The 26,731-nt window shown below is 42.9% G+C and overlaps 2 protein-coding genes and 1 pseudogene across 8 annotated transcripts in view; 1 reads left to right on the top strand and 2 right to left on the bottom strand.

The window, feature by feature from the left end:
* Positions 1–870, bottom strand: part of BBS7 (Bardet-Biedl syndrome 7) — a 56,932-nt gene extending 56,062 nt beyond the window's left edge. The window contains exon 1 of the mRNA XM_043973384.1: positions 760–870. Within this exon, the coding sequence (XP_043829319.1) occupies positions 760–795 (36 nt within the window). The 5' untranslated portion in view covers positions 796–870. The remainder of the gene's footprint in view (positions 1–759) is intronic.
* Positions 871–6,537: 5,667 nt separating this feature from the next.
* LOC122730368 lies at positions 6,538–7,912 on the top strand (annotated as a pseudogene).
* A 7,121-nt stretch (positions 7,913–15,033) lies between these two features.
* The window catches only part of TRPC3 (transient receptor potential cation channel subfamily C member 3), a 110,730-nt gene continuing 99,032 nt past the window's right edge, over positions 15,034–26,731 (bottom strand). For 5 of the 7 annotated variants that reach the window (XM_043972725.1, XM_043972720.1, XM_043972726.1 and 2 more), the window contains 3 exons: positions 19,653–19,736; positions 17,470–17,545; positions 15,034–16,471 (listed from right to left, as the gene is read on the bottom strand). In XM_043972725.1, the coding sequence (XP_043828660.1) occupies positions 16,329–16,471; positions 17,470–17,545; positions 19,653–19,736 (303 nt within the window). In that variant the 3' untranslated portion in view covers positions 15,034–16,328. Of the gene's footprint in view, positions 16,472–17,469; positions 17,546–19,652; positions 19,737–25,831; positions 26,048–26,731 lie in introns of those variants that run through there. The other 2 variants (XM_043972722.1, XM_043972724.1) reach the window with 2 other exon arrangements.

Below are 26,731 nucleotides of genomic sequence, written 5' to 3'. Positions count from 1 at the left end.
CTCTGCTAAGGAAGCCGCTCGGTACTAGCTCTGGAGTTAGGAGACCTGGATTCAAATCCCACCTCTGTCACTTGTGGGTAGTCACTTAAACTGTCATTGTCTCAGTTTGCTTATCTGTAAGATGAGATGGTCTCTCAAGTCCCTTCTAGCTCTAAATCTATAGTTCTAGGAGCCTTTGTGTGACCTTCAGCAAGTCACTTTCCCCTCCCTTAGGTCTCGGTTTCCCTATCTGTAAAATGCGTGGGTTCCTTCCAGATCTAGCAGTGGGAGCCTGTGAAGATAAGGAGAGGAGAGATTGGGGGGGGAGAGACTAGGGAGGTAGAGACTGGGGGAAAAGAGATGAGCGACATAGAGAGGTGGAGGGTGGAGAGAGAGGTAAAGTGGAGCGTGATGGATAGGAAAGAAGAAATGGGGGAGGGGAGAGATGGGGGATGGAGAGGGTGCAGGAGAGAGCGGGAGGGATGATGGAGGAGGGAAGGAGATGGGGGAGGAGAGATAGAAGAGGGAGGGCGGGATAGCAGGACGGGGGAGGGGGAAAGGTGAGGAAGGGGCGGGAGGAGGGGGTGGGGATGGCGGGAAGGCCCGGCCACCCAGCCGGTCAGTCGCAGCCCCACAGGACCGGCCGCCCGGGCCCCGGGTCTGCGGGGTCGGGAGGGAGCGGGAGTGCAGCCGGAGCCCCGGGGCGGCCGTGGCCGCTTCGCCGCCCGTGCAGGCCGCGGGGCAGGGAGGCGAGGGTCCGGCCCGGGCCGCTTCTCTCACCTGTAAATAATCGGAGCGGTTGAGGGTGAGCTCCATGGCGGGGGCGGCGGCCGAGCTGGGAGGAGCGAGGTACCGGCCGCGAGCGGAGGAGCAGCGCACGAAGCCCCGCCCCTCCCGCGACCAATCGGAGCGCAAGAAAACTGTGGGGCGGAGAAAGGGCGGGGCTTCGTACACCGTCACGGCGGAGGGCCCGCCCCCAGGTCCCCGCGCAAGCCTCCTTGGGACTGAGCGGGGAGGAAAGACCGAGCTGGGGACAGTTTCCATGACGACGGCGACGCCAAACTGGCCCCGCCCCTCCTTTAGTGCGGTTTGTTCTCCCAGGGTGGGAAGGTCCTCAGCTGCGGGTAGAACCAGACGGAGAATCCTTAGCCTCGGGCAACTAGTCAGTCAGCACTTGTTAAGCACTTTGTGCTTAGGGCTGGACTGCCTGTCTGAGCCACCCTAAACAACTAACTTGGTTTCATCTTCAGTCTTTTCCTTTTCTCCTCCTTCCTTCTTCTGACTGTCACTAAGAGCCTCCTGGTAGATCCAGCCAAACATTAAGCACCTACTGTGTGTCAGGCACTGTGCTAAGTAAATGCTAGAGCTTACAATCTTTTTGTTTAATTAATAAAGTATTTTATTTTTTTCCCGTTACATGTAAAGATAGTTCTCAACTTTTGTTTATACAAGCTTTCCAATTTCAGATTTTTCTCCCTCCCTCCCCTCCCTCTCCCCTCCCCTAGAAAGCAGGTAATCTGATATAGGTTATATATGTATGTATATATATATATATACATACATATATATATATACACACACACATAATAACATTAAACATTTCTGCATTAGTCATGTTATAAGAGAAAAATCAGAGCAATGACAAAAAACCTCAAAGTAGAAAAACATCAGCACCAAAAACAAAAGAAATAGTATAGTTCATTCAGCATCTATACTCCACAGTTCTTTTTTTTTTCTTGGATTTGGAGATCCTCTTCTATCATGAGTTCCCTGGAACTCTTCTGTACCATTGCATTGGTGAGAAGAATATAGTCCATCACAGTAGATCAACACTCAATGTTGATGATACTGTGTACAATGTTCTTCTGGTTCTGCTCATCTCACTCATCATCAGTCCACGCAAGACCCTCCAGGTTTCTCTGAACTCCTCCTTAGAGCTTACAATCTTATTGGAAGAGGGGGAAACAGCACACAAAAGGAAGCTGAGAGGAGGGAGGGGAGAGGGGGGAAAGTACCCAATATGGTGGAGAAGTCAGTCGGAGCAGTCCCAGAGGGCAGCCAGGGGAGAAATGTCTGAGCTGAGCTCTCCTTAAAGGGAGGCTCCACCATCCAATCAGAGCGGCAGAGGGCACTAATAAGGTGGATTCCAAGGCTGATGAGCTTTTACAGGATGATGAGATTATCATTAATAAAATGGGGTTACCATGAATAAGCCTCCAGGGGCCTGGTAGAAACGTCTGTCAGAGAAGTCCTCAAGTAGTGCAATCGGCTGAGCAATGAGGATCTAATAGAGATCCTGGTAGCTTCGGCCTACTGACCTTCAGAACACTTCCCTTTTTTCCTCAATGAGTTCAGTGCCTGGTTCACCATCTTTCCTCCTCAACACCTGCCCTCACACTGGGGAATATATACTAATTCTCCCTCAAACACCCTAAACTCACACTTCCTCCACTTAATGTCCCTTGACCACTCTTCCACCCCACTTCAGCTACACACAAAAGTCATCATACACTTGACCTTCCCATTACCCACCAGTTCTCAACTTCCATGTTCTGAGCTCTGAAATCCCCGTATTTGATCACAAGCTATTGTCATTCCATCTGTCCCCATCCTTGAAACCCCAAACCCTCTTCTTCATCGATGTTAGGACTTCCAGTCCCCAGACCTTCAGTTCTTTCCCAATCACCCCTACACTAGCTATACTCTCATCCTTCTGATATCTTAGTAAACCAATTCAACTCTAGAATGTTCTCTTCTTTTGAGTCTTTTTCTCCCTTATCGTACCGCTAAACATGCCCCACCAAGCCACAGCCTTGGATCACTCCTACACCTGTGCTGTTGAAGGAAGCTGGAGAAAGTCATGAAACTGTGCTGAGGGGATTTACTACAGATTTATCTTACATAAGCTCCACTGGGCCCTCACTGCTGCAAAACAAACCTTTGGCTGTTGTTCATTTGTTTCAGTTGTGTCCAAACCTTTATGACCCCATTTGGGGTTTTCTTGGCAGAGATTCTAGAATAGCTTGCCATTTCCTTTTTTATGGATGAAGAAACGGAGTCAAACAGGGTAAAGTGACTTGCCCAGGGTCACACAGCTAGTAAGCGTCTGAGGCTAGATTTGAACTCAGGCAAATGAGTCTTCCTGACTCCAAGCTCACTTCAAATTACACTCCTCCAGACCTGTTGGAGGACAAAGGTCTCAGTTCCCCTTCCCTCTAGCAGACAGGTCACCTGGTCCTCTCCTGAGAGGATGGAAGGAATGTCCCTGTGTCCCCTCCCTGAGAACCCAAAGAATAATCATGGAAATTAGGGTTGAGAATACTTCATTCTGGTTAGCTAGCTTTGGCCCAAGGATTTTAACCCTTAAGCATCAGACCAATAATGAACAAGGGGAGGGTCAAGAATGAAAGTAAATAAATGAGCCTTTGACACATCGCCACTGAGTTCCAGAGAATTATTGAGCAGGGGTCGTTTTCCTCTTACCACTGAACCACCTAGCCATCCCAATCCTTTTATACCACCCTAATTAATTTACTATCCCAAAATACAGTGGCTCTTTCAAACCTTCTTATCCCTCTTCAAACCTCCCATACCTTTCCACTTTTGCTAAGAAATATGCCTCATATTTTGCTGGGGGTAGGGGGATGGTGAGGGGGACAGGAAATAGGATAAGGCCTCAGAACATAGAATGACAGAGCTCAGGAAGACCACAGATTTTATAGATTGAAAGCGGAAAGGAACCTTAGAACTAGGCCAACCTCTGCATTTTATCCATGACCCTAAGAGGTTAAATGGTTTGTCCACACTTCCAGAGGTAATAAGACCAAAGTCAGAACCTGAACCCAGGTCCTGGGACTCCAAATTTAATCTTGCTTTTATTTCCTCTGCCACATCAGAATGTCAGACCTGAGAGGGGTCTTTGACCATAAGCCATAAAGATATGACCAGCAAAATTGCAGAAAAGATACTTTCTCTAATCCAGACCAGGAAAAAAAAAGGAATTATATTCCAAGAATAAAAATAATAAAAACAGATTTCACAAGATAAGAAAACATGGACATGATAAGGACCTAATGATTTAGTAGTAACCAGTATAAATCCAAGCATTCACTTAGTGTTCCCCCATCAACCCTCCATGGGTTCAGGGTGGGAAGTACAAACTTTAGGGTTGTGACTGGGGACCAGACCTCAGTTAGACATCACCTGCAGTAGTGATGCTTCCCAAGTAACCCTCAGCCCCCAACACTAAAGCAGCCACAGTCACTGATTCTGCCCAACCAAGTGAAAGAAATGAGGGGAGGGAAAGGAGGAATTGGGCAGGCGGAAAGTCATGCCAGCTTCCACTGGTTTTCCAGGTTCAGAGGAGAACAACAGAAGGGAAGGATGGAAAGGGGCCTAGAAAAGCCACTGGGGCCAGTTCCGCCCCTCCAGCAGTGAGGGCAAAGGCTACCCAGCAACTCCTTATCTTCCAAGATGAAGAGTCTACACCAGGGCCTGGTCACTACGTACCAGTGGTGGGATCAAACAATAAGAAATGGGGAAAAATAACAAAAAGACTGAAGCACCAAAACTAAGGAGAGGAAAAAACCTCAATAAACGCTTTACTTCCAGATAAGTGTGATGATGAATAATGAAAGCACTTGTCCCCAGCTCACAGCATGCACAGGCATCGTGATTGTTGCTTATCTGCCTATTATATGAAAAAGCCATCTAGCAACGTCTGACCAGAAAAAGCCCATGGTGTTTCTGTGCAGCTGTGAATAATGTGGCATCACAACCTCCAAGGAAAAACATGTTGGATTTAATAATTCAGCTCGATTCCACGAATATTTACTAAGCACCTACTATATGCCAGGCACTGTGTTAGATGACTCCAAGAGCAGTGGAGTCAAGATGAGAAAATGTATGATCAGAAATTGAGGTCATCTGATCCCATAGCGAGATCAAGGGTCTAGAGAGTTAAACACAATAGAGGAGGGCCCCTGGCACTTTGGGTGGATCCTATATGGAAGATTTATTTAGAGGGTAGCAGGCCTAAGAATTGCAGGGCATGAAAGAACATGGATGAGCTGACAGCGGGAATGCCCACATCCGTAAGATCATGGCTCCACAGAAGTAGTAAAGTTTTGTGCACTTATTGTGTGTTATTTTGTATCAGTTATCTTCCCACTAGGCTGTAAGCTCCGACTCTCTCAATAAATACCGATTAAGCACCTACTGTGTTCCACAGACTGTGCTAAGGGACACAAAAAGGTCACAGTCTCATGAGGGAGACCACATGTAAACAACAGCTTGCAAACAAGCTACATACAAGATAAATGGGAAATAATCAACAGAGAGAAGGCAGCGGTATTAAATGTTGTTCTTGTTGTTATCCAGCATGTGCACCAGACCTGGAAACAAAAAGACGAATTGAAATCCAGGCTCAGATATTTACTGTGTGACCCTGGGCAAGTCACATAACCCTGTTTGCCTCAGTTTTCCCATCTGTAAAATGAGCTGGAGAAGGAAATGGCCAACCTCTCTAGTATCTCTGCCAAGAAACCCACATGAGATCATGGAGAGTTGGACAAAACTGAACAACAAAATCTTTTATTTTTTTTTAAATTTGCTATTCCGCACTTAACAAACATAAATATTTCCATACAGAAAGAACAGAAAAGAGGATTGCATATGAAACAACAAACCTCTATTACATAGTTTGTAAACATATGTAATAAATTCAACATATTCATTTCAAAATTTTTCTGTTAGTAGCCCTCTTCCTTATATTCTTTTCTATTTCTTAAAATGCTTTGATAAACTTTTTCTTTTCTTTTTTACATCATCATCATCATCACTAGCTCCTTTAGTCCCCTTCATCTTCCCCAAATTAAACAAACAAATAATTCCTCTTGTAATAACTATAGTAAAACAAAACAAATCCACATATAGACTGTGTCCAAAGCTGTATATGTCTCATCCCACAACTCTCCTCCAATGTCCCTTTGTCAGAAAGTGGATAGCAGGCTTCTACACTGGTCCTATAGAATCATGGTTGGACATGATTAACATGAGTTCTTAAGTCTTTCAAACTTGTTTTTCTTTACAATATTGAAATCATTATATAAATATTCTCCTGGGTGTGCTCATTTCACTCTGCATCAATTCATACAAGTTTTCCCAGGTTTCTTTGAATTCATCCCTTTTATTATTTCTTTCACACAATAATTACAATTCCTGTGTCATAATTTGTTCAGCCTTTTCCCAGTTGATGGACATCCCTTTGGGTGGGATGATCTTAGCCACAACAAAAAGTGCTGCAAGATTCTCTCTCTCGGGGCAGCTGGGTGTTGCAGTAGATAGAGCACCAGTACTAGATTCAGGAGGACCTAAGCTCAGGTCTGGATTCAGACATTTGACATTTAATAGCTGTGTGACCCTGGGCAGGTCACTTAACCCCAGTTGCCCCCCCCCAAAAAAAACCCAACTCTCTCTCTCTCTCCCTCTCTGTCTCCCTTTCTGTTTCTCTCTTTTTCTGTCTCTCTCTCTCTCCTTCTCTCCTTTCTCTCTCTGTCTCTGTGTCTCTATACCTATCTACCCACCTACCTATCTATCTTCCATTTATTTATCTACCCTTTGCTTTTTAAAACTCTCTTTGGGGTCTGTACATAATAGCGCTATCACTTACTCCAAGAATGTGCTTAGTTTAGTGATTTGAGTACAATTTCAAATTGCTTTCCAAAATAGTTGCACCAAATCACAACTCCACCAAAAATACTTTAGTATGCTTGCTCATCGTTGCTTCTACAACAACTACCATTTTCTTTTTTCTTTTTAATCATCTTTGTCTGCCTGATGCTTGTGAGATAGAACTTAGGAGCACAGGTGTTGTGAAAAAACATCTCTAAGCCCCCCCAAAAAAAATTAGCAAAAGAACAATTCATGTTAACACTTGTCATTGGACGTGTAGACACTGGCAAGTCCACCACAACAGGCTACCTCATCTACAAATGTGGTGGGATTGATAAGCGAAGCATTAAGAAGTTCAGGAAGGAGGCTGCTGAAACAGAAAAGTGCCCCTTCTAATATGACTGGATCTTGTATGAACTGAAGGCTGAAAGTGATTGTGGTATCAGGATTAACATCTCCCTGTGGACATTTGATACCAGTAGGCATCATGTGACCATCATTGATACTCTAGGACACAGACACAATCAAGAACAGGACTGCAGCCACATCTCAGACTGACTATGCTGTCCTGATTGATACTGCTGGTATCAGCAAATTTGAAGCCTTATCTCAAAGAATGGGCAAACTCTTGAGCCTGCTCCTCTGACCTGCCTCCTAAGTATGACACAACTAATCATTGGTGTTGTCAAAATGGATTCCACCAAACCACCCCATAGCCAGAAGAGATGGTAGGAAATTGTCAAGGAAGTCAGTACTAATATTAAGAAAATCTTCTACAACCCAAACACAATAGCTTTTGTGCCAATTTCAGGTTGGAATGGTGACAACATATTGGAGTCAATCTCTAATATGACTTGGTTTAAGGGATGGAAAGCCACTCTTAAGTATAGTAATGGTAATTTAACTACTCTGCTTGAACCTTTGGATTGAAACCTGCCTTCAGCTCATCCAATTGACAAGGCCCTGTGTCTACCCCTCCAAAATTTCTACAAGATTGGTAGTATTACCATAATACCTGTTGGGTGTGTGGAAACTGGTATTCTAAAATCAGGCATGACAGTGACCCATGCTCAAGTAAGTGTTACAAGTGAAGTAAACCATGAAGCTCTGCCTAGGGATAATGTGGGTTTCAATGTCAAAAAATGTGTCTGTCACTAATGCATTATTGGTGGAATTGTGAAGTTATCCAACCATTCTGGAGACAATCAAACTATGCATAGCCTTTGATTCAGCAATACCACTACTAAGTCTGTATCCCAAATAAATCATAAAAAAGAAAAACCTACATGTGGCAAAGAATTAGAAATTGAGGGAATGCCCATCAATTGGGGAATGGCTGAACAAGTTGTGGTATAGGAAGGTAATGGAAAACTATTATACTGTAGGAAATAATAAGCAGAAAAATTTCAGAAAAACCTGGAAAGACTTACATGAACTGATGCTAAATGAAGTGAGCACAACCAGGAAAACACTGCATACAGAAACAGCAACATTGTGCAATGGTCAATTATGATAGCCTTAGCTCTTCTCAGCAATACAATGATGCAAGACAATTTCAAACGACTCTTGATGGAAAATACCACCTACATACAGAGAAAGAACAATGGAGTCTGAATCCAGATCAAAGCATACTATTTTCACTTTTTTGGGTTTGTTTTTGTGGTTTTTCTCTTTTGTTCTGTTTCTTCTTTCACAGCATGACTAATGTGGAAATATGTTTAGCATGATTGCGCATGTATCACATCTATCAGATTGCTTGGTGTTTTAGGGAGTGGGGAGGTGAGAGAGAGAAAAATCTGGAACTCAAAATCTTATAAAAATAAATGTTGAAAACTATCTTCACATGTAATTGGAAAAAATAAAATACTATTTACCAAAAAAGAATGTGTCCATCAAAGATATCCATCATGGTAATGTTGCTGGTGAGAACAAAAATGAGCCACTAATGGAATCTGTTAGTTTCACTACCCCAGATGATTACCCTGTTCGGCAACCTTGCAAACAATGTGAGCCGGATTGTCACACGGCTCACATTGTTTGCAAGGTTGCTGAACCGAAGGAGATCGATCGTTGTTGTGGTAAGAAGCTGGAAAACAGTCCTACATTCCTGAAATGTTCCAATGCTGCCATTGTTGGCATGGTTCCAGGCAAACCCATGTGTGGAGAGAGCTTCCTTGCTGATCCTCCTACGAGTTGTTTTGCTGTTCACGATATGAGGCAATTGGTGTCATCAGGGAAGTTGACGAGATTGCTATTGGAGCTGGCCAGGTCACTAAGTCTGCCCAGGAGGCTCAAAGGCTAAATGAATATTCTGTACAACAGTTGCCACCCCTGATCTCAATCAGTGTCTCAGAAGCGTTTGTCTCAATTGGTCATTGACATTTAATGATAAAAGACTAGTTAGTGATTACAACGCATGGCAAAAACTTCAGGAAGAAAGGAATGATCTTTCTGGACATTTGTTTTATGGCAGTTTTAAATTATCTGTTTTTAAAATCAGTCATTTTTAAATGGAAACAGCTTGATCATAACTCTGACACAGAATTTTCAGACCATTAAAACAAATTTTAACATGAAAAAAACTTCACAAGAAAAATAAGTTGCAAATATTTCAACCCTTTTAATTGTTCCCTCTCTAATTTTCAATTTTATTTAATAAAAATGATCCATTCTATCTCTTGTGATCCTCTCTATCCCTCTTGCTTGGTCAAGAACTATTCCTTCCTATTGGATGGTGGCTTCCTTTCTTTTTGTGGTTGCTAAGAAGTGGAAATCAAAGGGATGCCCATCAATTGAGGAATGACTAAACAGCTGTGGTATTTGACCTAATGGAATATTATTGTGTTATTAAAAAAAAAAAAAACTAGAAGCAGGATGATTTCAGAACAACCTGGAAAGACTTACATGAATAGTGAAGTGAACAGAACCAAGAGAATGTTGTACACAGTAACAGCAATATTGATTGATGAACTGTGAATGACTTAGCTATTCTCAGCAACCCAGTGATTCAAGAAAGACCAATGATGAAACATACTATACACCTCCAAAGAAAGAACTGATGTTGATTGAACGCAGACTGAAGCATGTTATTTTTCACTTTCTTTCATTTTTTTCTCTTATTCAAATCTTCTTATGCAAAACGAGTAATATGGAAATGTTTTACAAAATGCCACATGTATAACCTACACCTGATTGCTTACTGCCTGGAGGGGTGGGGGGTAAGGAAGGGAGGAAGGGAGGGAGGGATAGAATTTGGAACTCAAACTTTAAGTAAAAAATGTTTATTTTTTAAAAGAGAGCTATTCTTTTTCTTTTTTTTTTTCAGGGCAATGAGGGTTAAGTAACTTGTTCAGGGTCACACAGCTAGTTAAGTGTCAAGTGTCTGAGGCTGGATTTGAACTCAGGTCCTCCTGAATCCAAGGCCAGTGCTTTATCCACTGCACCACCTAGCTGCCCCGAGCTATTCTTTTATACTTAGTGGTGAAAGGTATCTCTTTCCCTATTCATTTATTTTTTTTTTTATTATGTGATCTTTTAAATCTAGGTTCTATACCCATCTGGAATGTATCATGGCTGTGTTATAACATGTTGGTTTAAACCTATTTACAGCCTGACTGCTTTCCAATTTTCCTAGCAGTTTTTGTTAAATAGTAAATCCTAATCACAGTAATTGGTGTCTTCGGGTTTATCGAATACTGTGCTATCATGCTCAATTGATTCTGGGTCTTCCATACCTAATCTGCCCAATTTATCAATTTTCCTACTTTTAACACATTCACAATAGTTTTTCTGATTACTGTTCTCTAGTAAAGTTGAGATCTGTAATGGCTAGGACCACTTCCTTCCCACCCTTTTGTTTTTTTGTTTTGTTTTGTTTCATTACTTGCCTTGAGATTCGTGACGATTTCTTTAGATGAATTTTATTTTTCCTTATTTCTATGATTGGTATGGTGCTGGCATTTATTTTGGTGATGTCATTTTTATTACAATGACATATCCCAACCTTGAGCAATGGTGGTTCAAAGATACTATTTGCTATATTAAGAAAAAGTCACTTATTCACATGCTTTTTAGGGTTTTTGTTGTTGTTAAAGAAATGAATATTATAGTTTATCAAAAAGCTTTTTCTGCTTCTGTTGATGCAGAACTTGGACTTAGACTGTAATGAGATTTATAGTTTATCCCCAGTCCAGAAAGAAAGAGGATCTAGTATAGAATTTTGGCAGTCCTGGACTGCATGATGCCAGCCAGATGGTTATAAGTGGTGAGGAGACCAGAGACCAGAGAGACTTCTTTGTCATAACCCCGCTCAGTCTAGTACAAACCACAGAATAGATTGTGTCTCTTCCCAGACTGGGGAAAGACTACACATCTCATAATACCAATCTGAATTCTGGTTGCAGATATAATCATGTGATTTTTTTTTTAATGCTTAGGATGGTCCATTAGGTTTGTAGTTTTCCAAATTTAGAACCAACCCTGGTATAAATCCAGTTTGGCAATAGCATAGACCGTTTTAAATATGTTCCTACAGTCTCTTTACTAATCTTATCCATCTTTTGCATCATTATTCATTATGGATATCCATCTAGTTTTCTATCTCTGATTTGTCTCTCCTTGGTTTAGGTATCAAGACTATTTCTACTTATGAAGGAATTTCATAAGATCCATTCTTTTCCTATTTTGAAAAAGTTTGTATTTTTCTTTGAACATTTGATAGAATTTACTATTAAATCCATCTGTTTTTTTGGGGGAAGAATTTGTTTATGGCTTTTTCAGTTTCTTTTTCTGAGACTAGGTTATCAATTCTATCAATCAAGGTATTTTATATTTTTGTAAACGTTCATGCATTGAAGGTGGGGTTTTTTTAGTACATGATTAGACAAAATATCTCCTTTATTTTTTCTTCCTTTGTTGTGGATTCTCCTTTTTTACTTTTAATACTATGTAATGGGCCAGTCCTGGCTCAGGAGAGCCTAGAAGCTCAGGTTTGAGTTTAGAAGGCAGTGAAACACTTGTAGATCATTTAGAAATCGCCAAAGAGAGGTTAACTTATTCATAACAGGTATAGAACATTGATTCAGCTGGGCAAAGCTTCACTGTCTCTGTGCTGCTGCCTATGCAGATGGACTGGCCAGAAGGGAGGAGGAAGTGACTCACTGGGCCCTGGACCTTTTTGCACTTAGGCCACCAAGAAGTTTTGTCCAGATCCTTAGTATTTCTTGTTATTAAGTAATTTTTCCAGTTTTATTCAACTCTCCATGACCCCACATGCGGTTTCCTGGACAAGATACTAGAGTGATTTGCCATTTCCTCCTCCAACTCATTTTTTTTAGTGAGGCAATTGGGGTAAAGTGACTTGCCCAGGGTCACACAGCTAGTAAGTGTCAAGTGTCTGAGGCCGGATTTGAACTCAGGTATTCCTGACTCCAGGGCCAGTGCTCTATACACTGCGCCACCTAGCTGCCCCCAACTCATTTTACAGATGAGGAAACTGAGGCAAACAGGGTGAAGTGACTTGCCCAGAGTCACATAGCTCATAGGTATCTGAGGCCAGATTTGGACTCAGGACTTCTTACCTCCAGATCTGGTGCTCTATCCATTGCACTGGTAGCTGCCCAATAAACATTTCATAAGCACCTACTATATGTCAGGCACTGCGCTAAACACTAGGAATACAAAAAAGAGCCAAAAGACAGCTCCTGTCTTCAAATACCTTAAAATCCAATCTAATGCCAGGAGGTGGGTAGCTAGAGGCATCTCTTCTTTACTGCTGGGGCCTGTCCTGAGACTGCAGAGTAGATTTCTGGATTTAAATAGTATTGAAAGTTCCTAGTTTTGCCAGTCAATATAAGTGGATATTAACACAAAACACTAGAAAAATATTCAGTCTTTTATTAAGTTCTGAGGTTTGACATCAAATATACAACTGTAAAATACACGTGAAATTTGGAAAGCTGTTTAGAATGAATATTCTATTGGTAGAGCATGAAGGGAATTTTTTTTTCCTAATGGCAAGAGAAACAAAATTCTCAAGGTAGTAACTGTAAAATATATCACTTGAAAAGTTATGAGCATCTCCAGGTCATGCTAGTTGATGTCATTGGTTCTGGGAAGTTGTATTTTGGCTCTGCCATTCGAGCAGGGCTTTTTCATCTATCTGGATATAGGAAGAAGAAAATGATTATAATTTACATTCCTAAGAGAGTGCTATGGGAACAGCTTGTGGGTGGGGAGGAACTCATGATCCAGAGTATAAATCTCTAAGTGATTTAAACTAACTGGCAGAAGTCCTTTTGAGTCTTTCCCCACTTTTTGGTGATACATCTTGCAAGTACAAATCCCTGTACTAGGATGCCTTATTGGCTTGAAACCCAATTCTTTATGGAATTCCAGGACCTCAGAATTGAAAGGGACTTCAAAGGGCACCTGGTCCAACCTCTATCTGGGGAAGAATCCCCCACCACCACCACATCCTGTAAGTGGTCACCCAGCCTTTGCTTGAAGACCTCCAATGAGGGGAGGGGAAGCCCACTACTTTCTGAAACCTCAATCCACTTTGGGATAGCTCAGATTGTTAGAAAGTCATTCCTGACACTGGATCAAAACCCACCTCTCTGTCACCCCACCCCTCACCCTTCTCCCCCACATATTGTTCCTATTTCTTCTCTCTTGTGGCCAATAGAAGTATGGTTTCTATTTCTTGTGACAGCCTTATAATATTTGGAGTTTGAGGCACTGTAGGAGTATCCAAAGCCATACTGACAGACTTTAAATACAAATGTGCCAGTTTCTATATTATTTCTATAGCTGAAGAGGCAGGTGACATAGTGGATAGAGAGCCAACTTTGGAGTTGGAAAGACCTTGGTTGCAGCCCTGCCTCTGACACATTAGGGAGTTCTCTACAGAGATTAAGTTGCAGGTATAGACCAAAACAAAGTAAGTTGGACTGGAATGCTTTGCAGTGATGGACACAGATGTCCCCTAGCGGAAGGATTGCCAATGACCACTGGGCAAGTACAAAAGATCATTCAGAGGGCCCCTTGGGAGACATAGTTCAGTGTTTCAGAGACAGCTTTCCCTGCTCAGCTTGGGAAAATACAGGATCGACTGATTAGACAGTTTTGGAATGGAAGGGATCTTAGAGGGACAGGGTTAAGCTGGCCCAGAAAGTCTCAACTGCTTGTACTGGGGACATAGAGCAGGTGGCTTCAGGAGCAGCAGCAATGGAGGGTGTTTGGCATTACCTATTAGCACTAGGCTCCTGTGACCTTTTGCTTACAAATCTGTTTATTTCATAAGGATCCTTTTGCGGGAGAAAGAGACTGGTCTTTCCTGAGGAAACCCAAGTTTTTGGTGAATTGTCTTCCTTTTCTCCTCCCTTTTCTGTCTCACAGAGTAGAGGTTTAAATCCTAAATCTCTCCTTCCTTTTGTCAAACTATTCCTCATTCCTTTATTAGCTCTTCAGATCTGATTTCCCTTAGATCAAGATACAATTTCAAAAATGTCTTTTTCTTTATTTAGGTACAAAAAAGGGGGGAGGGGCAGACTGCAGTGACTATTGGAATACAAAGATTTTTTACAGGCCATCTTTGACCTGACAACCAGAGGTTACTCTGCTCTGGGGGTTCTGAACTTTTGTTTTTAATAACAGGGAGAAAGGACAACTATGGGAACCTGTGGGCCATTGGCCTGGGCTAAAAGTGGGAGATAGTCTCTTTGTCCCTGGAAGCTTTGAATATTAGGCATATTAGGTGATTTCCACCTTCCTCCCAGACAAGCTTCCAGAGATGAGGAAGGGGAAAGAGGGGTCTGCCATTGTAAAGGTAATCCCTGTAGTCAAGACCTCTGGGCAGAGCCAAGTGTGGTGTGGGACATTAAACCTATCCCCCTTCTGTTAGAAGGGGAAAAGTCCTCCCTGGCGCCATCTTCTGGCCACACAAGCACGTAGCCGTGTTCACGAAGCATTCCCCAAGCTCCCCAGACCAGGATCTGGCTGGGTCTGTTCAGCGCTTCGGCCTTTCCTTTTATTGCTCTTCATTTTAGTGCATGGTTTCTTTGCATAAAAAACACACTGAAAAAAAACCAAAGTCCACTAAGTGTGACTATTACACGGAGCAGCTAAACATCAAAAGCAGCCATGAGAAGCCTGCAATAAGCTGTCAGCCTGGCAGAGGATTGGAAAGAAAATTTCCACCCTGTGAAAATGCCCTTGGGACTAAAAGGTAAAGGGAATCAAAGACCGAAAGGACATGACATACAATATGGATAGGAGCACACAATAATGTTCATGACTTTGGACAGGACAGGGCATCTTCTTGCTCGGGGCTCAAAAGCAACATGGATCATCTCAACAAAAAAATGTCTCAGCAAGTCTCCCTGAGTCCCATTTGCCAATATCTATTCTTCAGCAACCCTCCAAAAATCTTTTTGGACCGCTTGCTACAAAGGAAGGTGGGGTTTGGACTATTTCTTTGTCTGTCAACCAGTTAGTGCAAATGCTGAAGGGTCAGTTATTTAAAGAAAAGGGAAATGATCCAGAATAGTATGATGTCATGTAGAAGGTTGATTAGGAGGGGCTGACCGGTTTAATGAAGTTATGGGGAGGTGAGCCTTGGTTTGGGATTTTGGTTTCTCCATGATAGGACTGAGGGCATCTCCTGCGCTTGGATGCCACTCCACAAATGCCATCCCTGGAGCTGAGGAAAGAGGATTGGCTCCTAGAGGGTCTTTGGGGCATTAAACACTGCATTCCCACTTCCATTTAGGGCTCATAGTCTGCTCTCACCTCCCTGGCTCCCCCTGAAGACCTACACTCAGACTAGGTGCCCCCTGCATACCTAATACAAAGGGCCAGCTCAGATTCATAGCCTGAATCAAATTATACCCATGAAAGCTCAATCACTAATCAGAGGATCTCAATGACTCACAAGGACTTAAGCTCAAGAAATGTCCTCAGTCTTCTCAATAAAGTCATTATAGTTACATCACCATAGATTTTTTAAACCAGAAGAAACCTTGGAGGTCTGACTCTCTCATTTTACAGATGAAGAAACTGAGAGAGGGAAAAATGAATGGCCCAAGGTCACAACTGTCCTCAATGAAGGAGACAGGATTCAACCCCAGGTCCTATGATCTAAGTACTCTTTCTACAACATCCCACAAGAGACTACACCGCCCCAAGGGAGGTCCAACCAAAATGTCAAACCAAGGCTTACCTCCCTGTACCTTCATCCAGCTGGAGAGATTCCACCAATCCACCCTCTACAGCTGGACTTTTTTGTAAAATGCTATCTTATTTTTCAAAAATGTAACATGGGGGCAGCTAGGCAGCACAGTGGATAAAGCAACGGCCCTGGATTCAGGAGGACCTGAGTTCAAATCTGGCCTCAGACACTTGACACTTACTAGCTGTGTGACCTTGGGCAAGTCACTTAACCCCCATTGCCCCGCCAAAAAAAAAAAGTAAAAACATCAGTGCAGACAATTAAAATAAAATAGTTTTGTCTATGGATCAAACTAATCAAATCTTAAAGTCTTAGCTTTCAAGGAAAGATTCACATAATAAAAGCTAAAAATGGATGTAGTCTCCCCACCCCCACCCCCAAGTATCTGTTAGAAATATTATTGCCCGTGTTTGTGCTATAGTCAACAATAGACTCCTAGGCGCTTGAGTCATTCACATCTCAGCATGCTGGGGTTTAGCTTCTCTGTGAGTTTGTGGATCAGAACCGCTAACTCCTCTGTCGCTTGGGACTTGTCTTCCAAGAGTTCATAGCGCAGGCTTGAAATGTCTTGCTTTATTTCCTTCAGTTCACCTGTAGTATTTGTGAGAAGAAAAAAAAACACTGTGAAGTCATTCTTGGTCTCTTGTTCATCACTTTGGAAAAGCACATATACAATCCATTCAGTGCAAAGAGGTCTGAGGTTATCTCCAAAGTACATATTTCAGATTTGTCCCTTTACAAAGTCTGCTTTGCTAAACTCCTGACATTCAGGATCAACAAGGCCATGTTTATTCAGCAACTGGTTTTTGACACAATTTGCTAGTAGGTGCATAGGGATGATAGGACTCCAGACCAAGAGCTGCAAGGAACTTTGGAAGGCATCTTGTCCAAGACCTTCTGACCCACAGCAAGACTGTCTCTGACCCCCTTGGCTGTCCAGAAGGCATAATGCCATCGGTCTCTTTAGCTGAGAGGCTGCCGTCTGGGGTTTCCAGCTAACCTCAAGGTTACGGGTAAGGAAGCTCATTGAAAATAGCCAACGAACCTGCCACTTAATGAGTTCTGTCACTTAAAATAGCTGTGTGGCCTCCAATAAGTAAGTTTAACAATCTGGACCTCACTTTCCTCATCTGTAAACCAAGGGGGCTGTACAAGATAGGCACCCTTGGAGCCCCAAAACTAAAGGCCCATGAACCTAGTTCAGTTCAACACGGGTTTATCAAAAGCCTTCCTGGAAGTGGTCAGAGGGACAGGAACAAATCAGAGAAGTGAACTGTACCAGGGAAATAATAAGAAATATGGTGGTGAAACAAAGGACAGACGTGGGGCACAGGCTGTTAGGGGCTGTAGGGCTCTCTCTGTGTCTCTGTCTCTCTCTCTGTGTCTCTGTCTCTCTCTCTGTGTCTCTGTCTCTCTCTCTGTCTCTATGTCTCTCTCTCTCTTCCCCTCTCCCTTTCTCCCTCCCTCCCTCTCTCTCTCTGTGTCTGTGTCTGTCTGTCTGTCTCTCTTTCTCCCTTTCCAAGAAATGCTGTCTTTCATGTTTGGTGAAACCCTTAGCAAGGTAAGCTGCTTCTTCAGGGGTCACTCACCTTCATTGACTTCATCATTCTCCTTGTCTACCTGGGCTTTCAGAACATAACGCTTTATGAGTCTTTTCATTATTTGCTGCAGAAAGAAGACACAATTACACCCCTGTTTATGTAGGTAAAGAGTCCACAACTTCCTCTCCCAAGAGTCCTATGAACCTGTAAGCAAAACATCCCATGAGAGAAAAATGCCTTGAATTGATTCTGTTGCAGTGGAAGGACCCAGGTGGCCACGGGGATCCAGGCTGCTCTTGGGAGGGAAGGGGCTATGGCAGAAAGGAGTCAAGGATGCGGGTTTGAATTCTTGCTCTGCTCCTTTCACCTCATGTGACCTTGGGAAAACTCCTTACCTGCTCAAGCCCTCGGTTTCTTCTTTTGTAAAGTGAGGAGGATGAGCGAGGTCATAGCCTAAGTCCAAGGTCCCTTTGAATCCTGTGTTTCTACTGCTGATTAACTAGACAACATACCGTGCCTTCTTAGTCTTCCCAGAGAAGTGGTGAATCATGCCCTAGTCCATCCCCCCACCCATATACTCCTTGTCCATCTGTGCCATCTCTAGGTATTGTGAGACTGACCCATCATGTGCTTCCGGCACAACACGGAAGCCAGGAGCATGCCAAGAAGAGTGAATGGGAAGTCAGGGAACCTGAGCTCTGCCTGGGCCCTGGCACTGTGGGCAGAGCAGCACACATGCCTCACACAACCTCAGTTTCCACATCTAGGAAATGGGGATAATGACATTTTTATGACCTGAGCAGAGATGCTTGGAAACCAAGCAACCACCAAATAAAACTGTCACTATTATCATTGTTCCACCAAAGCCTGGTGTCAGAGGCCTCCTCACGAGGCAGTTACATTTCTCTCTCGTGACTTTTCTGCTTCCACTCTGACATTTAAAGCCCCCCCTCCCCTCATTGCAGCAAACCACAGAGCAATCAGTCTGCGGAGGGAACTAGATAGAAACAACCCACACAGCTTAATCCCAGAAAACAGAGCAGAGTATCAGGCCCCACATCCCAGAGACTCCAGGTGCCCCACCTTGGACCCCCGTCTGTCAAGGAGATGCAGGGAGAAGCACCGTGCCCAGTTCAGAACAGAATGGACTTTTAAAGGTCAGCATCATTTTTCTGGGAGTTCACAATTCATAGTATTTTGCATTGAACAAAAAAAAAATTGTGAGGACCCTTTCTCTCTCTCCTTCCTCTCTCTTTCTCTCTCTCTCTCTCTCTCTCTCTCTCTCTCTCTCTCTCTCTCTCTCTCTCTCTCTCTCTCTCTCTCTCTCCCTCTCTCCCTCCCTCCCCTATTTAACCAGCTCCTCATCTTCATTTCCCCATTCCCTTCCACCATCATCCTGGAGCTGGATCACCACCAGAAACAGCCTAAAGATCTGGAAATTCTAATGACCAAATGGAGTGGAAAAGAACCATGCTCCACCCTGGGTGCCCCTGCCTCCCGCCCCCAGCTTGGAGTTGGAGCACAGCTTTCAAATGTCTTACCCAACATTAAAATGCAAAATACACAATATCATTTCAAGGCAGTTAGGTGGTACAGTGGCTAGGGTGCTGAGACTGGCATCAGGAAGACCTGAGTTCGAATCCAGCCTCAGACAGTTGCTAGCCATGTGACCCTGGATAAGTTACTTCACCAATGTCTGCCTCAGTTTCCTACCTCCTAGGGTTATTGTGAGGCTTGAATGAGATAATAATTATAAAGTGATTAGCTATGTCTGGCACAAAATAGGTGCTTAGTAAATGTTTCTTCCCACCCCCACCCCCTTCTTCCTCGAAGGTGGAGCTAATGAAGACAAATTCCCAAAGTATGGACAATAATTGACAATAATTTGGGGCAAAGGGTTGCCTGAAGGCAAAACACCTGTATATCCAGGCCGGGTGTGAGGCTTATTCATATCCCGTCCTTGAGGATAGAGTGGTCAGCCATCAAACTTGTACTATTTTTCTTCAGCCTGGCATTGACTGTTCTTCCTAAACCATCACCATTCTTGACTCTGAAGGTTCCGGAATGGAAAGAATGACTCTTTTGCCCCCTCATATTGAACAGGGGGCCTCGAAGGTCCTTTCCAATTCTAAAATTCACAGTACAAATGAAGAATGGGTTTGCACTACAAACACACACACAGAGTTACAAATGTGCACACACATGTATATACATGCCCGATAAGTGCTTACCTGATAGCGTGTTGGCTGATTGAGAATGCTGTTAAAACTGTGTGATTCAAAAACTCTGGAGTTAGACTGAGTGAAGAGGTTTAACTAGGAAAAAATACAATTAACCTAGTAAATGAGAATACATTCATCGGAAATCAAAACTACCAACTACCTTTTTCTTTTCTCCCTGGTATTTCTGAGTTCAGGTTGGGGGTAGCACTCTTCTCAAATGTATTTTAGAAATAATAATGGAAGGTGTTTTGTAGACGTATTTTGAGGCAGCTGGGCGATGCAGTGGATAGACCGTGGGGCCTGGAGATGGGAAGAACTAAGTTAAAAACCAGCCTCAGACACTTCCTCCCTGTACAACTCTGGACAAGTGACTTAATCTCTATTTGTCTCCGTTTCCTCAACTGTAACATGAAAATAATGAGAAACTAGGATAAAATGAGAGAATATTTGTAAGTGTTTAGCACAATGCTTGGCACATAGTAGGTGCTATATAAATACTAACTACAATTATTCTACTATTATAATGAATTCACTATCCCTATGTTCCTTAAAATGTCGAGCTACTTAAATACATAAAGCCTATTAAACAGAAGATTGTTCTGGGGTTCTGAGGGGTCAGTGCTACCTAGAAACGGGTCTGTTCTTCACTTTGCTGAAGTGTTTCTCTGTGAAGTAAAGGACTTCCTTCCCAGGCTTCTTTGTTCTCATCAGAATATAAGATCCTTGAGGGCAAGACAACTTTTGATTTTGTATCCCCGATGCCTAGTCCCTACTAAATGCCATACCAGGCAGTTCACAAATGTATGTTCTGATGACCTACATTGTGTAGGTCTCCCTCAAAGAAAGACTGATATAAAGCACATTCCCAGATACTTAATGAGAACTTTAAGAATCTGACTCAAAGTGTTGAAATGCTTTGCAATACTGAGTGGGTGGGAGCAGTCGACAATCATGACCAACCACTCCATAGATGAACAAACGATACACACAAGGACAGGGCTAACCTTCTTTCCCATGTAGGTAGAGGAGATGGGTCCCACTTATACTGGAGTGTGAAGGTGCACTAGGAAGGACCCTCTGTCCGAAAATATCAACGCTACTACTGACTTTCCAGTATTACAGCTTCATTATTTTGTATCGGAAAGGGTCCTTTTTGAATAGGAAGGAGTTATATCATAAGCTATTGAAAGCTCAGATCTTGGCATCAATTAACAGAACATACCAGAGCTCGGTTAACCTTCGGATGACAATAAGATCATCAGAGGATGGACAATGAGTGAGCACCTGGGAGGTGGCCAGGATGGGAGAAATTGGAGTTGATATGAGCGAATCCCCAATGCCTACTAGCATTTTACAATGCGGTCGAAAGAATGGCAGGGTGGAGTATCGGATAGCCAGGCAGCCGTGGAGCCTGAAAGACCAGGTCTCAAGTCCCACCTCTGGTACACCCTGGCTCTGTGACATTTGACAAGTCCCTTAACCCCTCATGGCTCAAAGTAACTCTCGAAGTTGCAGAGAAGATGACCCCCCCCCCCAGCATTCCTAGAGGGAGCTTCTCCATCCCTATGCCTGTTGACGTCATTAGCCTTCAGACAATCCTCCCAGACTGTCTGGTCAGATCACTATATAAGGAGGTACTCTGTTGCTTCCCACAAGAGGTTAGGGTCAGTCTGTGGGCCAAGGTTACCTCCACAGTTGTGCAAAAAGAGATCTCTTAAGGCCATGAAACAAAATTCTTCCTCTCCCCTCAAGAATAAAAGTATTGCAAATATTGCCGAGTGGTGGGCAGAGAAGGAGCATCTGTGAATAGGATTAGGGAGGGGGGAGAACACAGCTCGCCGTTAAAACGCTGGACAGTGTGGATGGTGGTTTTCCACTGCGTTTATTTTGGCCGGGAAGCCCCTGAGAAGGGGCTTCAGAGGGCTTGACTTTCTTCTATTTGCAGGAGCCCGCCTGAGACAAGTCATGCCCCTCTCTGAGGGCAGCGACTTGGGCCCAGCTGGGCACCTTAAAATAGAGCCCAGCTGGGTACCTTCCGGGCCACCATGCCTGCTCGCTCCCTTCTCCGTGGGCTCAGAGTTAGCAAAACACCATCTGGATTAGAGATCCAGGCAGCAGTAGCCAACTGCAACCTTCTTACTGTCTTTCAGCTCTCTCCTCAGGAAGGGAGAGGGGACTGGGACTGGACTTCACTGAGACAGGGGATTCCCGCATGAGGAAATTCTCTCTACCAAGGCAGATCGCCACCTTCTCTGTAATTATAGTCTTAGAGAATTGCCAACAGCATTGAGAGGACTTGACCAACGTCACTCAGACAGTATGTGTCAGGGATAGGACTTGGACCTTGGTTCTGAAGCTGGAAATCTCGAAAAATAAATCGGTTCAATCCAGATGTTAAAAAGGGAGCCAACTTCAGCCCTGGATAGCTGTGGGGTTTTGCCTTATGGCAAGCCTGATTTTTCAAATGGGATAAACCTCAGGTAAATTTTTTTTTAATAGGGAGGCAGGAGGGGGCAATAGAAAGACCTGGTATTTAGAATCAGAGGACATGGGTTTGAGCCTTGGGCATGCAATTAACTTCCCTGGGTCTTGGCTTCTTTATTAATAAAAACGAAAGGGTTGGACTGGACGGCTTCTGAGGTCCCCCCAATGCACTGTCTCCATGTCCTCTGAATATCTGATTCCATGACCTTATGAAAACCTCTACATCATTCCAATGGTGAGCAAGGAGACAACTAGCATGTGGTCCCTTCAGGAGTTCAGTTTCACCATCTGGTAACTAAAGGCCCCCAGATACAAAATCCCTTGGCTCTAGGCCCTGCTGGAAGGATGAAAATCTCTAGAGAATTCCTACAAGGGACTACTGTGACACAAGCAGCGACGTGTGGAAGCTTGAACCTAAAAGAGTGATTTTAAAATTTGCAGCATAAACATTTATGCTTTGGAATTAGGCAAATATTACAAATCAGGCTGTTTTCTTAAGTCTCCAGACTTCAGAAAATAGGAATAATGCACATTAAACTTAAGAGTGTGGCATGCATACTTTTTTATTTCAGAAAGCTGGTTGCTCAATATTTACTAGGACATCACTGGACACAGGTGTTCATGTTAGTGCCTGTGCTGCTGAAAACGAGGGTCTTCCAGATGCCCCTGTTTGCCAATGGCATTTGAGCTGAAGGCATCAAGCCCCTAAATGGGACAGAACCTCTTCAAAAAGGTAGGGGGGCAATGCAAGGTGGAGAGAATGCTGAATTCGGTCAGAATCCAATTCCCCTGGGTGATTTTGGATGAGCAACTTCACCGTTCTGAGTCTCAGTGTCCTATTTTGTCTAACAAGATGGCCCCTCTAGGTCCCCCACAAGATCATATCCTACACCTCAGCCTGGTCTGACAATCCACAGATGGTAAACTAAGTGGATGAAAAATGCCTGTTGTACACACTATAGCTCAAAGATGGATGACCAGGCACTGCATTAGTAATAATCAAGGCTGATCAGATTCTTTCCACCTCCTCTCTCCTCTCTGGAAAAGTGAGACTGTGAATTCTTTGTTTTGATAGTCTGGTTCCCACCCTTTGTGGGGAAACCACTATCTGATGGTCTTTTAAGAGCCCTCAGGTAAAGGCTATTTTCTCAACTATGAGCCTAATTAGTCAAGTGATAAGCAATTAGGAAATACCTACTGTGTGCTAGGCCCTGGGGATACAAGTATAAAAATGTGAGTCCTGGTCCTCAAGGAAATTATACTCTACTGGGAGGTGTAGCACTGTGTTGGGAGGAAGCATCATGATAGAATAAACACCAGTATTGGAATCAAAGGACCTTGGTTCAAATTCTGCCTCTTAATACCTTTTGGCCTTGGACAAATCACTTAGACTTTACCATTCTGATTACCAGTCCCACCCCCACCTCCATAGGACACTCTCTTCATTTATAAATATCCTTGTTAAACTGTGGCACCTGAAACTAAACACAGCATTTCAGATGTCTGTCCATGACAGAGAGTAGAACTATTGCCTCCTAATTTCTGGAAGTCATGTCTCTTTTAAAGTAGCCCAAGATTGGATTAGGTGGTATAAGTAGCTAGGTGGCCTAGTGAATAGTGTGCTGGCCCTGGAATCAAAAAGACCTGAGTTCAAATCTGACCTCAGACACTTACTAGCTGTGTGACCCTGGGCAAGTCACTTCATCCTGTCTGCCTCAGCTCCTCCTCTATAAAATGAGCTGGAGAAGGAAATGGCAAACCACTTCAGTATCTCTGCCAAGAAAATCCTAAATGGGGTCACGGAGAGTCGGAAATGACTGAACAACAACAAAAACCTCAGTTTGACCATCTGTAACCCTGCTTCACGGGGTTGTTGTCAGGATCAAATGAGATCATATGGGCAAAATGTGGTGCAAGTTTTTAAACCCTACATAAATATCAGTTATTGCTGTTTCTGGTTGACTCAGATGGAAATCACAGTCCACTGAAGCTCATATTTTTCTTTTTTATTAATTTTTTTTTGTGTGGGGCAATGAGGATTAAGTGACTTGCCCAGGGTCACACAGCTAGTAGGTGTCAAGTGTCTGAGGCCAGATTTGAATTTGGGTCCTCCTAAATCTAGAGCCGGTGCTCTATCCACTGTGCCACCTAGCTGCCCCCAGCTCATATTTTTCTTTAAAAATGCTGTCTAATTTTCCTTATATTCTTATGTTGGCCTGTACTTGGGGTTTTGGCTTTTTTGAACTTTACATTTAAATATTTTGAAGACTTTATATTTATCCCCACTGAATTTAATTTTATTAGATTTAATCAGAGATGTGTGAACTAATTGTTAAGTTTTCAGTGTGAGCATTTATACCTTAGTAATTAGCAAATGATACAAATCAGGATTTGATTTATTGTTTTGTTGATTTCTAGATTTAAGAAAATAATGAAGAAAATGTTAAAAATACAGATTAAACTTAAAAGTGTGTCATGCTTTTGGGAGAGCCGACTGTTAAATATTTACTAGCACACCTTTGGGATCAGCCCAATGCTATACACCTTTTGGATCTTTGTGACTCTTGCCCATCATTCAATTTGTTAGCTACCTTTCCCAATTTTGTATCATTTGCAGAGTTGATGAGCATACCATCTATCCCTTCATCCGAGTCATTGGAAAAAATAGTTAAACTCCACAGGGGCCAGCATAGATCCCTGGGGTAATCCACCGGAGACTTCTGGCCAACCTGACTGAGCCATTAAAGACTACTCTTTGAACCTAGCCCTCCAGTATCAAATCCATCTAACTGCATTATTCTCTACTCCACATCTCTCCATCTTTGCTTTAAAAACAGCATGATAGGGGGCAGCTAGGTGGCACAGTGGACAAAGCCCTGGACCTGGATTCAGGAGGACCTGAGTTCAAATCCAGTCTCAGATACTTGACACTTACTAATAGTGTGACCCTGGGCAAGTCACTTAACCCTCATTGCCAAACAAAACAAAACCCCAGTATGATATAACTTATTGATTGCTTTGCTAAAATCTAGGTAAACTATCTTTTGGCATTCCCCTCATCAGCCAATGTAGTAATCTTGTTAAAAAAGGAAATAAGGTTAGTCTGGTCTGACTGTTCTAGATGGGAATGGGCTGAGTCTCTGGAGTCACTGCTAACTTTTCCAGAGGGTCACTAACCATCTCTTTAATGATGTGTTCTGTAATTCCCCATGGAACCAAAATCAAGCTCATTGGCTGGAGTTTGCAGACTTCGTCCTCTGCTTTTTTGAAAATCAGGACGACATGCAATCTTCCCCGTTCCTATGGTCCTGTGTCCTATTTTCCCTTTGCCTGATGTAGCTCATCTGGGCTAGTTGACTTGAATTCCCAGAGGCCAGGTAAGTGTCCTCTTATTACTGCCTAATTTGTCTTATCCAGCAACTCCCTGCTAGTCATTTTTGTTTGCTATGGCTGGGTTCACATCATTCTCTCCTTCCTAGACGAAACAGAAATAAGATAAGATCAGAGCAGTTCTGCTGTCAGTTGTCATGGTCCCATCCACTCCAACCAGTGGTCCCATTCCTTTTTCTCTCAACTGCGATGTTTAAAAAGTTCAAGAGAGATAATTTATGGGAAATTAATCATTTTATTAATAAATGATTACATTTTATTAATAAAAGAGATCAGTGGCACTCTTGAATGTCAAAGACCCCTCATGGAACTCACTCAATGCTTATATGCCCTTGGAAGGATGGGTGTTCCTAAGGGCGGTGATGGGTTCTAATCGGTTAACAATTAAGGATAAAATGAATGAATGTGGGTTCATTCTAATGAGGGTCTTGGGGTATGTGACTTGCATCATCCAGGTCTTGGTCAAAGAGACTTATCAATTTCCATATGACCACCTGCTTGACAAAAGGGAGAATCCACATTGCCCAGACCTGTGGGAGAAAATACAACAAACAGGAATCCACCCATTCACCTAAACTTGGAATTTCTTTTACTATCTTTGATTGGATCTTAGCTCGAATAAGTCTTTGCCCAAGATTTGCTACACTGGTTGATTTCTGGATGAGGAAGTAGAAAAGGGGATAAACCATTGTTTCAATACAACAGCTAGTTATTAAATACAAGAGAGAAATAATTATCTCTCTCAAAACATAACCATTTTTTAAAGCCCAGATAGTGGTGTGTGTGTGTGTGTGTGTGTGTGTGTGTGTGTGTGTGTATGTACACTTCCTTTCTCTAGAGTCCTGAGTCCATCCCCCAACCTACAAAATTAATCACACCTCTCTGACAAGTTTTTTTTTTAAATAATAAGTTGTCATAATGGTTATTTCATCAATCTTAGCCATTCCATTTTGATCCCCAATGGGGGACTGGGGACATTGGGATAACTCTAGCCCTTCGAATAATGACTGAAACTAGATGCAAGAAAACTTGGTGAGGCTGATTTGAGTTCTTCTGTATCTGTATTCATTGCTTTAATTGTTCCTAAAGAAATTCAGATTATTTAGCCTTGAGAAGAGATTGCTTGTGGATTTTTTTTTTTAAGTTGGGGAAATGACTAATGCTTTTCAAGAATATATAGTGGATGATGGGAAATAGTCACATGTTCCTACTCC

The sequence above is a fragment of the Dromiciops gliroides genome, chromosome 6 (assembly GCF_019393635.1).
Source record: "Dromiciops gliroides isolate mDroGli1 chromosome 6, mDroGli1.pri, whole genome shotgun sequence".
Classification (NCBI taxonomy): Eukaryota; Metazoa; Chordata; class Mammalia; order Microbiotheria; family Microbiotheriidae; genus Dromiciops; species Dromiciops gliroides.
This window is presented reverse-complemented; position numbering and strand designations above follow the sequence as displayed.